Raw genomic sequence first — 19,508 nt, forward strand, 5'->3', positions numbered from 1 at the left:
CCTCCATTGTGGGGACCAGCCAGCGGTCCCCATGAGGGAAATGGGTAAATAAACATACTAAATGATATTTTTTTGAAAATGTAAAAATGCAGAAAGTTTTCTGTGATGGGTAGGGTTAGTGTAAGGGGACAGAATATACAGTTTGGACTGTATAAAAACCATTACGTCTATGGAGAGTCCCCACAAAGATATGTGCGCCTGTTTGTGTGTGTGTGTGTGTGTGTGTGTGAGTGAGTGAGAGTATGAGAGTGTGACGCCCGTCTCACACATACTCTGTTTGCGGTGCGTATTTTTTTCCATACCCATGTTAACAGGTTAGAGCTTTCACCAGGGGCGATTCTAGGATTTTAATTTTAGGGGGGCTCAGCCCCCAATGAGGAAAAAAAAAAAGTTAGTTTATGGTCTAATGCTCATTATTAACTAGTTTCATTCATTCATCCAGTAACATGCATATGGCAGGATTTTAGAATCACTGAGGTCCTAAATGTGAGGTATTTAGGGGGGTTCGGGGGCATGCTCCCCCGAGAAAATTTTGATTTCTCTGATCTACATATGTGCATTTTAAGATGTTTTGAAGGCCAAAAAAATTGGATAACAACAGCTTTAAAACCATGTGCGGGCAGCTGTTTATTTTCACACCTCATCAGCATCACACTCTTTTTCTCTTTGTTTTTATCTTGCTCTGTCTTTTCCCCTCCTAAAGCTGAGCTTTGACTGATATAGGCTTTTCATTTTTGTCTGTCAGTGAAGAAAGTAAACATAGGGTCAACTGGTAGGTTGATTTATGAATCATTTTCTCAGACAAAGCTACCAGGAAAGCTAGGTAACTAAGTTTATTAAATTCATTCACAATATGTACACATTCATTATTGATCTAGTCCTAATACATGGCCGTAGACAGGGCTTTATAATCAAAGAGGTCATACATTTGAGGTTGTTATGGGGTTAAACATTTTTATTTCTCTGATATGTGCATTTCAAGACGTTTGAAGGCCAAAAAAGGATAAGAAATATATTTAAAACCCGCTCTTTCCTCATCTCCATCACTCTGTCTTTTTCTCTCAGTCTCCTGATCTTGCCCTGTCTCTAATTCCCCTCCTAAAGCTGAACTTTTTTAATTTACTGAAGGCTACAAATTGTATTATATTAATTCTCAACATGTACACATGCATTATTAATCTTGTGCCTATGAAAACGGCTTTGTCAATGTTTCTTGTCCCCTCACAATGACATAATTACACACGTTATATAGGCCTATTTTCAGCTCAAAATGGCGAGAATAGACAAAAGTTTATTAGTTTTCTAATTATTTTTGTCATTCGTTTAACATTTATGACCTAAAAAACTGTCAAATATAAAAAATTTAGTTTAGCTACTTACATCTTAACTCGCACTATAAACTGAAGCGTCAGTCGTGCTGCTAAAATTCCATGTAAAATTCGCGCTCAGCAGCTTCTGTGAACATAAAGCCCGCCTACTTTGATTTGATTGGTCATCTCAAATATTCTGACATTGACGAGAAGTGAAAGACCAATGAGGCTCAGATGAACAAACACCACATACACACGCCTCTGTTTCTGACCTGCGCTCTGCTTGGCGCTGCTGCGGATTGAAGATGAAGAACATTATTTAACCTTGTCAAAGACGAACAAAAATTTTAGAATAACAACATTTCTTACTCCAAGTTTTAGGGGTGCTGAGCTTCTTTTTAGGGGTGCTGAAGCACCCCTAAAAAGGGGCTAGCCTCGCCCATGGCTTTCACACTGCGCGCGGATGCGGTCCGGTGATCCGTTCCAGTTGCGGTGTGTGTACAGCAGTGCAGAGATCGTTTCCGCACCGAGTCTATTGTGCTGTGTGCACGCGCTGAATTAAAGTGACCGTGCATGGTTCATGGTCAAAATGAACACAGATTGACCAGATTGACATGAAAATTTAGTAATTTCACCATAAATGCATTTAATTAAATACTAGCCTACTATTTTTCACAGTCATCTTTTTACTTTAAGACCGGGGTAAATCAAGGAAAACTACAATTTACTTCAACAAGGCGACAGAATGAACAACACTCGTCTCATTCGTGGAGGTGGAAAAACAAGTTCTTTGTGACATGCAAGATTTATTGTATAAAGATTTAAATTATGCAAAAAAAAAAAAGGGCATGAGTCGAACTTAATATATAATTATATAAAAGTAATGCATTGAATAATACTTTGTTTAAATTGTGTTTAAACGTGAATACGTCTATTAAAGAGTGTATATGTGTACAAAGAGAATCGCAATGCTGACAAAACTTTTTTTTAAATAAAATTTGCTGATAACTTCTGGATTTGAAATACAAATAGTGAGTATGTGTTTACGGTACAGCCGCGGATCAGTTACGCACTGCAAATGCATATAGGCCTATGTGAAAGCACTATAGCGCGTGCTGCTTCTGCACCGCACACACACCGCAACACGGAGTAGGCCTATGTGTGAAACGTGAGTGTGTGTGTGTGTGAGTGTGGCTAAGTAAGTGAATGAGAGAGTGAGTGTGAGTGTGTGTGTGTGTGTGTGTGTGTGTGAGAGAGAGAGTGACTGTGAGTAAGTGAGTAGGCTATGTGTGTGTGTGTGTGTGTGTGTGGAGTCTCTGCAGACGGACATCAGAGCTCGAGTTTCACACGTTATGCTGACAGACCGTCACGCTAATGCAGCTCACACACACTCTTGTGTGTTTTTACAGTGTGTGAATGACTATGTTTACATGTGCACCAATAATTTGATTATTTCCAATAATCCGAGTGAGGAATTAATCGCAGTGAGATGTTTACTCCTGTTTGCATGCATGCATTTATGATCATTCTCTAAGAATTGTGGTTATTTTTACCCCATTATTCACACACGCACAGCACAAATGGTGAACACACACACACAGTCTGTGGGACTGGACATTGTTTTAATCTACTTATGTTGAATCCAAAACACATTTCTATTCATGTATTGGATTTTTTCAGTGACACACATAAAATCTCTTCATCTCTATGTTTTTGACCGTCGATATACTGCATTATATCGTATCTCAGCCTGACAGACATGATGAAGGACCACCTTCAACTAAACCTTGCGAAGCTACTGGTGGTCACAGCTAACCCAACACTTCATCACAACTTCCCCATTCAGCTAGACTCGTCATCCATAACTCCATCAAGGTCAGCCAGGAACCTTGGAGAGGTAATCGATGATCAACTGAACTTCACAGACCACACTGCTAGAACTGCCCGGTCCTGCAGATTTACCTTGTACAACATTAGGAGGATCAGGCCCTTCCTATTAGAGCTACACAACTCCTCGTCCAAGCGCTAGTTCTCTCCAGACTGGACTATTGTAACGCTCTCCTGGCTGGTCTTCCAGCTTGCTCTGTCAAACCTCTGACACTGATCTTCACCGAGCCGAAGAGAGCACGTCACTCCTCTCCTCACTACACTGCACTGGTTGCCAGTTGCCGCTCACATCAAATTCAAGTCACTGACGTTTACAGAACAACCACTGGCTCTGCTCCCTCCTACCTAAACTCATTACTTCAGACATATGTGCCATCCAGAAACCTGCGCTCTGCAAGCGAACAAATCAAATCAAATCAAGTATATTTGTATAGCGCTTTTCACAATACAGATTGTATCAAAGCAGCTTCACAGTATTAAAATAAAATAATACAACAAAGTTTGTTTCTAGTGGAATTTATTGATTGATAGAATAAAATTAAATATCCCCAAAATATCCCCAACTGAGCAAGCCAAAGGCAACAGTGGCAAGGAACCGAAAAAAACTCCATCAAGCGGCCTAATGGTGTCCTAAAACTCCATCAAGCGGCCTAATGGTGTCCTAAAACTCCATCAGGTGACCTAATGGAGAAAAAAAAAACCTTGGGAGAACCCAGGCTCAGTCGGGGGCCAGTTCTCCTCTGGCATTTATGAACTAGAGGCCGGATTGTAGTTTGAAACTGTGAGATTAACAATATTATATGAATGCCTGGCTGAAAAGATGCGTCTTTAATCTAGTTTTAAACTGGGAGAGTGAGTCCGAGCAACGAACAGTATCAGGAAGGCTATTCCAGAGTTTTGGAGCCAAATGTGAAAATGCTCTCCCTCCTTTGGTTGATCTGGATATCCTAGGTATGACCAAAAGCCTTGAATTTATTGATCTTAAAGAGCGCGATGGATTATAGGGTGATAGAAGATCCGCTAAATAGACTGGAGCTAAGCCGTTTAGGGCGTTATATAGGTCAGTAGCAATACCTTGTAATTTATACGGAACTTTATAGGTAGCCAATGTAGTGATGATAAAATCGGTGTTATATGATCATATTTTCTTGATCTAGTAAGAACTCTAGCGGCTGCATTTTGGACTAACTGTAGCTTGTTTATTGAGGATGCAGGACAACCGGCTAATAAAGCATTACAGTTATCTAGTCTCGAGGTCATGAATGCATGAACTAACTTTTCTGCATCAGAAACTGATAGCATATTACGTAGCTTAGCAATGTTTCTAAGGTGGAAAAAGGCTGTTTTTGTAACATACGAAATATGATTTTCAAAAGACAGGTTACAATCGAGTATAACACCCAGGTCTTTTACTGTAGAGGATAAAGTAACAGGACATCCTACGATGTCAAAGTTGTATTGTGAGAGGTTCTGTGGGCGGTTTTTTGAACCGATAAGTATTACCTCTGTCTTGTCTGGATTTAATAATAGAAAATTACGCGTCATCCAATCTTTTATATCTTTAACACACTCTGTCAATTTGGATAATTTAGCGTTTTCATCCGGCCGTGATGAAATATATATTTGAGTGTCATCAGCATAACAATGGAAACTAATTCCATGTTTCCTTATAATATTTCCAAGTGGCAGCATATATATTGAGAATAACAGAGGGCCTAACACAGATCCCTGCGGCACTCCATAGTTTACTGGAATTATGATCGATTTTTCTCCATTTAAATAGACAAAATGGTAGCGGTCTGATAAGTATGATCTAAACCAGCTTAATGCTTGTCCTTGAACACCAGTATAATTTTGTAGTCGATCTAAGAGTATTGTGTGATCTATAGTATCGAACGCAGCACTAAGATCAAGTAAAACTAGTATTGAGATGCAGCCTTGGTCAGAAGCTAAGAGTAAATCATTTGTGATTTTAACGAGCGCAGTTTCAGTGCTATGATGCGGCCTGAATCCTGACTGAAACTTTTCATAGATATCATTTTCTTGCAAGAAAGAGCCCAGTTGAGTGGACACAACTTTTTCTAGTATTTTAGACATAAAAGGTAGATTTGAAATGGGTCTATAATTTGCTAGATTATGCGGGTCTAATTGTGGTTTCTTAATGAGAGGTTTTATCACTGCCAGTTTAAATGTTCTTGGAACATGACCTAAAGATAAAGATGAGTTAATAATATTGAGGAGAGGCTCTTCCACTACAGGTAACACTTCCTTCAGTAGTTTAGTTGGTATAGAATCTAATAAACATGTTGTTGTTTTAGATGAAGTGATAAGTTTATTTAACTCTTTTTGTTCTATAGTTGTAAAGCACTGTAATTGTTCTTGCGGGGGGAAAATTGAGGCTGAATTATAAGGTGCGATTGAGGATTGAACGTTTACAATTGTGGTTCTGATGTTTTCTATTTTCTCAGTGAAGAAGTTCATGAAATCATTACTACTAAACTGTAACGGGATATTTTGTTCGGGTGACGTCTGTTTATTTGTTAGTCTAGCCACGGTGTTAAATAAAAACCTAGGATTGTTTTGGTTGTTTTCTATTAGTTTGCGGAGATGCTCAGCCCTGGCCGCTTTTAGGGCCTTTTTATAACGTGACATACTGTCTTTCCACGCGATTCTAAAGACCTCTAAATTAGTTTGTTTCCATTTACGCTCTAAATTACGGGTTTCTCTCTTTAGAACATGCGTAGTATTATTGTACCATGGTGCTTTAATTTTCTCTGTGACCTTTTTTAATCTAACGGGTGCAACAACATCCAATGTTCTAGAGAGAATGGTGCTCATAGTGCTAGTTAGTTCTTCTAGTTCATCTGTTTGTTTGGGTTCAGGCAGCAGCTGAGACAGATCAGACAAGCAACTCGAGAAATTATCTATGGTGGATGGAAGGATTGTTCTGCCTGGTCGAAAACGCGGCGCCGCATGACATATTACAGCAGTACGTAATATGCAAGTTACCAAGTAATGGTCAGTGACATCATCACTTTGTGGAATGATATCTATATCGGTTGGATCGGTTCCATATGATATAATTAAATCGAGTGTGTGATTAAGACGATGAGTTGGTCCGGTGACGTCTTGTGGTGCATCATCTCAAAGAGGCATAAAATCTTTTTCTCGGAGCTTCACCTGGACTGTTCCTGCTGGAGGAATGATCTATAACTCCACCAGAGCGGCTGAGTCCGGAGCCACCTTCAAGAAACGGCTGAAGACGCTTCGTTTTCGACAGCCCTTGATCCAGTAATACTAACACTTTCTCTTCTATTCTATTCTTTTATTAAAAATAAAATAAAAAATGAACATGTACTGCGTTAGATTACACTGAGAAGGGTCATAGCACTTGTATATTGTTGTCCTACTGTTAGTTTCACTGCTTCTCTTGTTCTCATTTGTAAGTCGCTTTGGATAAAAGCGTCTGCTAAATGATTAAATGTAAATGTAATTATATTCATGTCATGCAACTTTGTCAACATGAACTCAGTTTCTCCACAAAAATATGATTTTTACCTTTACGAATCTGTGCATGAAAACATCATCCGTGTTCGTCACAAACACATGCAAACTTCAGTCAGAGTGGAAGAGAAGCCATTTAAGTGTTTACATGCTGTTTATACATGCTATTTTTATTATGATTATGGTTACTACATGAGCTTATGGCATCAATCTGATTAAAGTATTGTGTTTACATGAGGTAAAGTTTAATCACAAGTTTGCCTTATTCACTTTATGGATATTAATTAATAGCTGTAGAGTCTCACTCACTCTCTCTCTCTCTCTCTCTCTCTCTCTCACACACACACACACACACACACACACACACACACACACACACACACACACACACACACACACACTCTGCCAGTCTTTTGTGTCAACAGTCTCATTGCCGCTCTTGTGTTTTGTTTTGTTCTCTAGTTTCATGGTATTTGACTTTTTTTTTAGGAGTTAATACTATCAGGGGTCGAAGGTCAGGAGTCCTGTGACAGCTCCAGTTTGATAAACACACCAGTTGTACATCTACACTGAAACCAGAGCCTCACCAACACCACTGCCAGAAAATCAGCCCTGACACACACACACACTCACACACACACACACACACACACACACACACACACACACACACACACACACACACCAGTTAATAACAGTTAATAATAATAACAAATTGATGATGAAAGTTTAAAACGGAGAGTTGCTACTCACATGTGTCGAAATCCAGCTGTCAATCACTGACTGTGAAAATGCACATATTAATATGTCATTAGGAGCAAGGTTATTATAGGTTTGCATTTTTAAATTAGTGTTTATTTTAATATCATTTTTCAAAATGCCTATTAGTTAGTTCATTAATGGTTTTGTTTGGTTTCTATTTTGTGAACACATTTCTATTATAGTTTCAGTGTTAGTTAAACAGAACACTTTTAGCAAAGTTTAATGTTTGCAGTTTACAGTTAACTCTTGTGCAAACCTCTTAATAAAAATAAAATAATTGTTTGAGATTAAACACAGAACCAAACAAAACTTACAAGTATAAAAGTAAAAATGATTAATTCAAAATCATTCATATTAAAGATGAAATCTTGTTAAACGTGGTGCATTATAAATTATTATTATGATAAAGCGGTCATATAGGGATTGTCAAAGTTTTTTTTTTTTTTTTTTCGTCAATCTACTGAATTTTCCGTCAACGATACCAGGGACACCGAAACACCGGGGAACATGAAATTTGGTGGGCATGTAGCCCCACTAGACTTTTACGGAAAAATTTCGTTTGGTCCCCGGGGGCCACTCCCCCCCCGCGCTGGGCCCCCCCAAACCCAAAAAATGCAGTTTTTCCTAAATAACTACCTGAACCGTGGCACCGAGGATGAAGAAATTTTTATGGTATGTTGGTCTTAAGGTCCCACATCAACCTAGCCCATAATCACTCATTTGTGATTTGCGCCCCTCCCATAAAAAATGAAAATGCAATATTATTCTGCTTTAATCGCCCCTATCTTCAGTTGAGATGTTCAGAACTGCACCATATTTCATGTGTATGATTAACTTGACATCCTCTGGGGGTATGCTAAGTTTCGTAGAATTTCATCCATGGGGGGGTATAAAATAAATTCATTTATGCGCACATTTAGTGACTGTACACTCATCGGCCTGTAGATGGTGGTGTTGAGCGAAGGGTTGCTGGTTTAGGATGATACTGTCACACACACACATGCAGGAATACAAACAAATGCAAGCATGCACACACACTGACATCCACACGCACAGACACACACCCATACATACACACACATACAAATCCACATGCACAGACACACACACACACACAAACACACACGCGCACACACATGTACGCACGCATACATACACGCACAGACACACACACACACACACACACAGACACACACATACACAAACACACACACATACACACACACACACAGACAGACATGCACATACTACTACTTTTTTTAGGTATCAGCCATATACCTGATTTACCAATACCCAATGTGTTATGCTTGGGCAGTATACTAATGACGTGGGTGGGACATGTTTCATGCCATGTTAGATCACATCCTGAGAGTCTACGCTTTCAGAAAATATATAGTTTATATAGTTGAATCAGTTTTCTCTTCATGGTACAGACCAAAATGTATTATGTGTACACTTTCTTCACCTAAATCCATAAAATCCCATTAATTTCAATGGGACATTTACTTAAGTGTTCTACTAGGTATGGGAATGAGTTTAATTTTGTTAACATTGTTTTTTTACAACTCTGAGACAAGGGCTACAAGATAAAACCACTTTTTTGGGGAAAAAATGTTTTTTTATTTCAGTAAAACACAACAAACCCATGCCGAAATCAGATAACTGACTTTTACCATCAACAGGCACCTCAACCGTTTGGTAGAGGTTTGTAGAAATTGAATGGGAGGGTCCTTCGCCCCTATCTTCAGTTTAGATGTTCAGAACTGCACCATATTTCATGTGTATGATTAACTTGACATCCTCTGGGGGTATGCTAAGTTTCGTAGAATTTCATCCATGGGGGGGTATAAAATAAATTCATTTATGCGCACATTTAGTGACTGTACACTCATCGGCCTGTAGATGGTGGTGTTGAGCGAAGGGTTGCTGGTTTAGGATGATACTGTCACACACACACATGCAGGAATACAAACAAACGCAAGCATGCACACACACTGACATCCACACGCACAGACACACACCCATACACACACATACAAATCCACATGCACAGACACACACACACAAACACACACGCGCACACACATGTACGCACGCATACATACATGCACAGACACACACACACACACAGACACACACATACACAAACACACACACATACACACACACACAGACAGACATGCACATACTACTACTTTTTTTAGGTATATACATAAACACGCAATACAGCCAAATTACTCCACGTCATTTATTTTTGTGGAAAGCCAGTGCAGGCCTGAGCGGCGGTCATATTTTGTACCGCCATGCGGTACATCTAGTTATGAGTATTCTTTTATGGTTATTTTTATGATTAATCCTTTCAAACATTATTCTTGTGTTGATCTATTTATGCTTTTTATCTATTGTATCTTTTAATATTATATACTCATAGTTACTATCACGTCTTGTTTTGGTCATGTCTTTGTCATGTCATGTGATTCCCTGTTAGTCATGTGATTCTGCCATGTGTTCCCTTGTCTTATGTGTCATGCTGTCATTGGTTGATTGTCTTGATTATGTTCACAGGCGTCCCTTGTCTAGTCTTGTGTGTATTTAAACCCTCACGTTTGCCATATGTCTTTGTCAAGTGTTGTTTCACTGCTGTTGGTAAGTGCCATGTCCAATAGTTTTCATTTCAGCACTTGGGTTCTCTACAAACTTGCCTTAAGTGGACTTACTTTACAGTTATACTCATATTCATGACAGTTAGTTTACTTTTAATCTTAAAATATGTGGTTTCCTCTTTGTGGGCTAGACATGCTATTTGATTTTCTGTTTTCAGCTCTGTGTGGTATGTTGTCTAATATGTCTTATCTAATATATCTTGTTTATTAAGTTTCACATGAGATGGTTATCTTATCTGGAATTAAAGTACAGCTGTATTTGCATTAACGTCAGACATTGGCCAGACGTGGGCAGTGGAATGGGAAACAAGGTCTCGAAACGCGTCTTTTAAAAGTTTAACAACTTGAACTTATTTTAACTTGATTGCCAGAAGTGTCATGCGCGAGAAAAATAAAGTAGCGCAGTGGAATGAAAACAAGGACGAGAGCTTATTAATTACGAAAAAAATTATCTTTTTTTGCTAATTTTATTTCGTTTCGTTTTTCAGTAACTGTTGTTAGTTTACTTTAGTTTTAGTTTTTCATTTGTTGAAATCTCTTATTTTATTTCAGTTTACGAAAATGCTTTTTGACCAATAGTTTTAGTCTTAGTTTCAGTTTTCGTTTATGAAAATAACCTTGGTCAGGAGCATCATAATTTTGAAAATAGTGATCTGAAAGATAATTAATTCAACAAGTCAATGGACAAGTGTGCAACTAAAGGGAACACTGATCACCACAATGGTGACCTCAACAACCTTTGTACATGTGTCATATGAAATAAATAAAAGCCATACTTGTTTGTAATTTGTGAATATGGTTTTTTTAATCATCCTCTGGTGAGATATTGATTTTATTTGCAGTTGATTTCCTCTAAGGCTGTAAGTCAGTTGTTGTGTTTCTGCTCTTCTCTTCTCTTTTCTGTTCTTGTGAACAAGAACTCTTATCTTCAGTGATTCAGCTTGTTAACCACAGGTGTCGTCACTAACGCTGAGACATCACTTATAGTGTGAATTTAATTTATTTTCACTTACTTCACAAAACATACCTTACATGCTAGTGACCAGCAGTGAGTTCATGCTTAAAACAAGAGAAAATGTCAGTGTAGTTAGAATTTTTTTACGTTTATTTTTCTGACCTCATTAGCAGATATTTTATCTTGTTTTAACTCACTTCATTTTGACACATTTTTCAGAAAAAAAAGACTTAATACCTTGAGATTAATAATGTAATTTTGCATCTCAAGTAATTTATCTTGATTTAAAGGAACACGCCGACTTTTTGGGACTTTATCTTCTTCACCGTATCCCCCAGAGTTAGATAAGTCCACACACACCCTTCTCATCTCCGTGCGTGCCGTAACTCTGTCTGACGCACCCACCGCTAGCCTAGCTTAGCACAAAGACTGGAGGTAAATGGCTCCAGCTAGCATACTGCTCCCAATAAGTGACAAAATAACATTTTCCTATTTACGAAAAGCTTATTTCTTTAATGGAAAAAACAACAACATTTGAACATATTGTGACATTTTATCTCACACTTTCCTAGTTTACATCTCACAATTTCTGAGGAAAAATAATTGTGAAATAAAAACCAAAGGCCATATGACACATTTGACCAGTGGCGGCCCTCAGCAATTCTGTTACTTTCTATTTTTTTTTTTTTTCTTCACACATTCTGTAGAAAAAGTAATTTCTTTTATATAGTATGTTGCCAAGAATGCACACATTCAACACTCAAACAAAAATGTAGAATGGCTGAAACTGAATTATATAAAAAAAACAATAATTTCATATGGTCTGCAGGTATTAAACAAAAGTAATGCAGTTTTCATAAGTGTCAGTATTTTAATTATAAGAGAGCCCCGCTATGATTGACTGTGTTCATGTGTGATAGAAAACTAGTGCTAGTGTTTTGATAGTTAGTATATGAAGAAAAAGGTTTTTAGCATTTTGAAATGTAGAGATTGTATTTATTTAACAAAGTGGTTTTGGTCAGAAAATTAACAATTTGGCTATGTACTGTTGCTGTGTTAAGTGTTTAGAAAAGTATTGATAAACGCTTGTTAGTAATTGTGAAAGACTGCAATAGAACGTTTGTTCAAAGTTATCTTTAATAATGTTCTCGGAATGTTAGCACAAAAACATTTATACTTCGTTATTTTTTTTCTGAAAAGTTTTAGTTGGATGTTCGTCTAACATTTCTTTAATTGTTACATCAGTGTCCGAAATCGCATACTGTCTCTTAGCAGGTACAACATTTGAATTGGAACTTAATTTGCGACTGTAAAAGTATGTTCTATATAGTATGAATGTGTGTAGTATGAATGGAATCCAGACTATTATGTTCACCATGTTGTTATTGTCATGTGATCTATAGCATCAGTTGAATCCTCTCCCGTGGCCTCATGGGATAGTAAAGTGTCCTTCTGTTTTCCGAATACTAATTCGGACATACTACTCTGTTGGTCTTCTCTTGTTTCAGCGCTTGTTTCTGAACGTTCAGAGAACATTTAAAAGTAACATTCCCATAATGTTTACTGAATGAAATGTTTGCATAACCAAGAATTAAAAAAAAATCCTTTAAAAAATCTTGATGTTTTGAACATTCAGAGAATATCCAGGAACAACTTTTTCATAGCTTAATGGCAATGTTAGCTAAATGTTCTTAGAACATATTTTTTTGTTAGTCGTGTAGATATTTGTTAGCCTGACTATGTCAGACTTCGTACTTTCGCTCAATTTCATTTCGCTTCTGTACTCAGTCTGAGACAGCATCATAGCTTTCCGTTTTCCTCCGGCCTGAAAACAGCCGGCCAATCAACGAACAGAGGGCGGGCTGAGAGCCGTGACGTAGACGCTGATTGCACCGTGGATGCGTAGATTTACTTCACATAATCTGCAAAATTTTGCTGGATGGTTTTGTTTTTGCATCGTACATGTGTTTACAGTGGAAGTTAGATGCGGCTGAGCATGCGCATAACACACGCCATAACCAAACGTTATGTGATTGGCTTATGGGTAACCAATGATTTCAAACTTCAGACAAGGGCCCCCCCCTTGAATGTCTTTGGGATTTTCCTGTGTAACCTGAAAGAGGCCAATCACAGGTCTGTTATTATCAGAGGATATTCAGTGTGATGTCTGTGAATGTTTGCAATGACATAGCCTACGCCTGAAATTACACATGGTTTTGCAAATGCTTTAAACAACTCCAACTGTGGAGCCAGATCAATCTCCATAATAGGCCTATTTCACGCAAAAACATGCATTAATCTATAATTCACGTGCGTAAAATGTATAAATAGGCCTATATTCATAAAAGGCAATTCACGAGTGCAAAATAAAATTATATATCCATGAAACATTTCACAAAATCCAAACCAAAGACAAGCTCAGCCAAATGTGTGATATTTAGTGTCTATTTAATAAAAAAATGCCCGTTTGTGAGTGCATTAATAGTGTTGTACATGAAAATCTGTTTCCCGCTCTTTCATTCACATATTTGAGGTTTGGCGCCCTCTGGCGGATGATGCTGTAAAACACTAGAGGAACTAATATAAACAAAGAAAACAGAGAAAATCGTAGTATTTCATAGTAAAAATTTAAATAAATACATATATGAGTTAAACAAAAATGCTTTTATTACATTGCATATATTCAAATGTATATAATATCCATGTAATATTTATAAGCCTACATTTAGATTTAATAATTTAGCAGACGCTTTTATCTAAAGCGAGTTATAGACTTAAACGAGTAACATCGTAAACAATTTCACAAAACTCAACATTTATAGTAAAAGATTAGTACACTGAGAAGGTGCAGAAAAGAATAGTGAAAACACTATCTTATAAAAGGAATTATATAGAAATTATTTAAGAGAATCAAATAAAAGCCAAAAAAAAAAGAAAAAAGAAAAAACAGTTCCATTTAATATTGAAAGTTTCCGAAAATATTGAAAGATTTGCCAAATGTTATTCTATGTATATGAAATAATAAATGATCAGTCGAAATGTGTAATTCTGCAGCTAATATAAATAGAATTAGTAGCTAGTAGAGGACAATAAAACACTAAATAATTCTTTAGAAAAACCCAAAAGAGGAAAAAAGATTATGTTCGATGAATAATAAATCTTGATACAATATGGTTACAAGTGTATCATTTTTTGGTAACACTTTATTTTAGAGTGTACTTGTTACGCATATTATATGTAGTTTCTATAGTAATTACTAAAATTATGCTATGTTAATTTAAAATATATTCTCAGTACTTAAAGGTGCTGTATGTAGCTTTTTGTACAAACAAATATGTGTTTGTTTGCTTGAATGGATGTTTTTCTCTCATAGTTTCATCTCATGTCGTTTTACTCCTGAAAAAAGAGAAACGCCCCCCAGTTCTTCATGAGAACACGGAAGTGAAGAGAAGATCAGTGCTTTTGTTGAGCAAGTCGCCATTTCAGAAGAGGACAAAGAAACATCTACAAATATTGTCATTAATCAAGGTAAGTTAGAAAATTAAGTTACTGACCAATTTTTAAGTGTCATGTTTCCAGTAATCCCAGGAGATTCATGCAGTACAACTAATAGACCTTTATTGAATTTTATGCACTGAAGTTCTTTACAGTGGCATCCACTGAATAAAGTTCTAGATCACGTCATTTTCAAAACGTACAACTTTCAAAACGTTTTTGAAAAAGATGTTTTGTGAGCTGAACAATTGGCACACTGTACTTCTACGGTTTCCCTCACATCCTTGTTTACATTTCTATCAAACATTAAATATGGCTTTAGGTCTATGACACTAAAGCTGTTAGAAATCTTTTTCTCAACTGACTTCACCTCCTGCTCTACTCATGAATGTACAGACTGATTCAACATTAAAACCTTTAATTATAGAGTAATTTTGATAATGAGAATTTATTCAGTTTTTAGAAGTTAGGGTAATCAAAGATAATTGTGTGTGTGTGAGTGTGTGAAATTATCAACTAATGAGCATAGAATCATAAACTGAATAACAACCTGAAGAATTAATCTTACACCTTAAAAAAATATAAAATGTTTCATAATAATTGATCTGATTACAGTGTAATTTCATTACACATTTATTTACATGTACTGCATAGATCTCTGCTATAAAAGTACAACTATTTAAAGACTTTTTCTATTTTTCTAACAGTCCATGAAGGACGATGGCAGCTGTTTTAGAGCTGCTTTATCGTACTCTAGATGACCTGAAAAAAGACGATCTGAAGACATTTAAGTGGCACTTAAAACATGATGGACCCATTGGAGCTAGTAAACTGGAGAATGCTGGTGTCACTGATATATTGGATATAATGATGGAGCGTTTTGGACCAGAAGAAGCTGTGAAGAAAACACTGAACATCCTGAGGAAGATGAACCAGAACCAGCTGGCTAAAGAGTTACAAAACAAGTACACTGAAGGTAATAAAGGAAAGAATTGAGAACGAGAGGAAGCATAGATTCATAGAAATGTGTATTCAGATTTTATTAAAAGAAGATTCTTACCAAGGCTGCATTTATGTGATCAAAAATAGTTAAAATATTGTGAAATATTACAATTTAAAATAGTTTTTTTTCTATTTGAATCTTTTAAAAATATATATATATTTTTTTACTTTTCCATCACAGGAAAAGTTTCACAGCTGAATTTTCAGCATCATTACTCAGTCTTCAGTGTCACATGATCCTTCATCATTCTAATATGCGGATTTAGTTAATTATTTAATAGTTGTGCTGCTTAATGAAGTGTTGAAACACGATGCAGAGCTTTATTTAGGATACCTTGATGAACATAGTCTCATTCTTTTCTCTCTCTTCACAGTGCAAACATCATTAGAGCCAGCTGAGAAACGCCCAAGAAAACAAGGTAAATTAACCTTAAACATCCTTACAGCGGAATCAAAAAATATTTTAACATGTTTCATGTATATTGATCTCAGTACAGAACAGAACTGCTTTCATTACTATGAATTTAAATACCATATGTTTGCTCCAGTTGATTATAATAATAATCATGCTAATGTGAAAAACCTTTGTGTTTAATTTTCTAGTGTTGTTTTGTTCACTCCTTTACATGTTAATTTATATTTTTCATAACAGATGATTTCTGGCTGCAGGAATTCTTGAAAACTCACAAAATGAACATGAAAGAGAAAGTAGAGCAAATTTTTGAGGGTAAAAGGGAAAAAGAAGCAGATCTCAGGGATGTTTTCACAGAACTCTTCATTACGGAGGGGGATCTTAAAGAAGTCAATCAAGAACATGAGATTCTGCAGATTGATGAAAATATTAAACCCCGTAAATCACAGGACAGGCCAATCAAATGCAATGATGTATTTAGTCTGAACAAAAAAAAGAAAAAGATTGTGCTGACCAAAGGCATCGCTGGCATTGGAAAAACGGTCTCAGTGCACAAGTTCATTCTGGACTGGGCAGAAGGAAAAGCCAATCAGGATATAGACTGTGTTTTCCTGCTTCCATTCCGAAAGATGAACTGCATTAAAGCCCAAGAGATCAGTCTGCATGAGTTTCTACAGAAATTTAATCCAGAACTGAAGAAACTGGAAACAGCAAAGATATGCAAGATATTTAGTTGTAAGCTTGCTTTTATCTTTGATGGACTGGATGAGAGTCAACTGACTTTGGATGATTTTGCCAGTGAAATTGAAAGCTTTGATGATCGATCATCTATAGATAAACTGTTTACAAGTCTGGTGAACGGGACTCTGCTTCCATCAGCTCACGTCTGGGTGACATCACGACCAGCAGCAGCCAATCAGATCCCTCCGGAGTGTGTAGGGTTGTTCACTGAGGTGCGAGGATTCACTGACCAGCAGAAGGAGGAGTATTTCAGAAAGAGAATCAAAGATGAGACTCAGGCCTCCAGAATGATCTCACACATTAAGAAATCTCGTAGTCTCTACATCATGTGTTACATTCCTGTGTTTTGTTGGATCACAGCCACAGTTCTTCAGGGCATCCCTATTGGGAACAATGCAGAGAACATCAACACGACACTCACTGAAATGTACATCCACTTCCTGCTGATACAGATGAACATGAAGAGCCAGAAGTTTGACAGAAAAACAGAAAGAGAACGTACCAAGCTCTTAGAGTCCAATAAAACAATGATTTTGAAGTTAGCTAAGCTAGCGTTTGAACAACTGAAGAAGGAAAACATAGTGTTCAGTGAGGAAGATCTGAAAGCATGTGGTATTGATGTGAGTGAAGACTTTGAGTCCACAGGAATGCTCACTGAGATCTTTCAGCAAGAAGCTGGACTTCATGAGATGAAGGTCTTCTGCTTCGTGCATCTGAGTGTCCAAGAGTTCCTCGCTGCAGTGCATGTGTTCCTCTGCTACCTGAACAAGAACATGGATGAACTGGAGTTTTTCTTTAAAGGAACACTAAATGAGGTCCAGCCTGACGGTCTGTTTTTCCTTCACCCTGAATATCAAATGTACAAAACACTGTACAATAAGATTAAGTGTGTGTCTCTCTTAGCAAGGCCAGACAAAAATACTGCTTTACATGTTTTACTAAGAAAGGCTGTTGAGAAAGCAATGAAAAGTAAGAAAGGACATTTAGACCTATTTTTACGGTTTCTGATGGGCATTTCACTGGAGTCCAATCAAAACCTGCTCAGAGGCCTGTTCACACACACTGAAGACAGCAAAGACAGTGTCACAGAAATAACTGAGCACATTACAGAACTATTACAAGACCAAGAGGAACGTTCACCTGAAGCTTCAGTCAACCTGTTCCACTGCTTACTGGAGCTCAATGACAATTCATTATATACAGAAATGCAAAGATACATCAGATCATCTTCAGAAATAGAGGTCTCACCTTCCATGTACTCATTGATGGCTTACGTACTCCTGATGTCAGGGGAGGTGCTGGATGAGTTTGACCTGAGTATGTACAATCATAGACTGGGAAGCCAAATTAATATTCTCCCAGCTGTGAGATGCTGCAGGAAAGCCATGTAAGTAACTTGTTGACAGCTTTTAATGCAAAGTTTTTAACTAAGTTTTTAAGGTTTTTTTTAATGATTTTGGAGAGTAAAATCTGTATTTAATAAAATGGATTTACTAAACACTGACTTTTTAGACATACATTTCAAAGTTATTTTCACTTGACTTTTTTCTAGAAAGCTTGAATGTTCACAGAGAACAAGACATTACCTATAACTGTCAGTACAAACACTGTTCCTACAAGATAAACACACAGTATGTCTTGGAAAAATATCCTCTTTTTACAGACTACCTGGACTCTTTGACTTCTGCTGTGAAACTGTGGCTTTGGCCCTGCAGACACAAAACTATCTGATAGAGCTGGACGTGAGTGAGAATGACCTGAATGATTATGGAGTGGAGCTGCTCTCTGATGGACTGAAGAGCCCAAACTGTCAGCTGAAGATACTGAGGTTTGGGATTCATATATCAAATTCATTGATTTAAATATATTAAATTCAGTCTGCTTTACATTCTAGTTATGAAGGACTAAAAATGACAGAACGAAAAATAAATAAATAAATAAATAAAAATAGAAATAAATAAGTAAATGCAGAAATAATAGTGAAAATAAATACATTTTGGTAATATAAATGGCTATTTCTGTATTTTTACATGTATTTATTTATTTATTTATGCATTTCTATATGTATTTATTTATGTATTTATACATTTATTTATATTTTTATGTATTTATATATTTATTTATTTATATATTTATATATGTATTTATTTATACATTTATTTATTCCTACATTTATTTATTTCTGTTTTTCCACATTTCTACATTTATTTATTTCTGTATTTCTACATTTATTTATTTCTGTATTTCCACATTTCTACATTTATTTTTCCCTGCGCATGTATACTAATTGACCAATGGCTAACCACGCCCCCTCAACTCACTCGGAAACAGTCAACATTCGGTAACAGGCGCTTTGGCAGCTGTCACAGTAGGAGACATTTCACAGGAGGCAATTGATGATTTTTTGGAGACAGAAAGATTATATATCATCTCGATGTCACCAAAAGGGCCTTAATATGCATTGGAGGGTTATATTAATAATTTTATTGTTGAGAAGGTCGATAAGCTTCAGCTCCAGAACAAAGATTTACAGTTCACAGTGTAAACCTTATAGTTTGGTGCTATTTTGCTTCAAACGCTCGCTTTATACGCGCGTCCTATTCGCTTTAATTCAAAATGTTCAAGTGTCGAACTAGACGCCGATACGCGCGAATTTGACGCTCTATTCGCGTTTGGTGTGAGCGCAGAATAATGAACAGGCTGCGATGTCAAGATTGCATTGCTGGAATGTGTGTGTTTGTGTGTCTGTGTGTGTGTGTGTGTGTGTCAGAGCCGCT

The 19,508-nt window shown here is 36.8% G+C and overlaps 1 protein-coding gene across 1 annotated transcript in view; it reads left to right on the plus strand.

Annotated features, from left to right (window-relative positions):
• Positions 1–19,508, plus strand: part of LOC311092339 (NACHT, LRR and PYD domains-containing protein 3-like) — a 59,098-nt gene that overhangs the window by 19,642 nt on the left and 19,948 nt on the right. The window contains exons 3-7 of the mRNA XM_084128993.1: positions 14,455–14,609; positions 15,284–15,552; positions 15,953–15,997; positions 16,231–18,118; positions 18,395–18,559. Coding sequence (XP_083985119.1) covers positions 15,297–15,552; positions 15,953–15,997; positions 16,231–18,118; positions 18,395–18,559 — 2,354 coding nt within the window. The 5' untranslated portion in view covers positions 14,455–14,609; positions 15,284–15,296. The remainder of the gene's footprint in view (positions 1–14,454; positions 14,610–15,283; positions 15,553–15,952; positions 15,998–16,230; positions 18,119–18,394; positions 18,560–19,508) is intronic.

This window comes from Abramis brama (genome assembly GCF_963993115.1).
Source record: "Abramis brama genome assembly, chromosome: 11".
NCBI lineage: Eukaryota > Metazoa > Chordata > Actinopteri > Cypriniformes > Leuciscidae > Abramis > Abramis brama.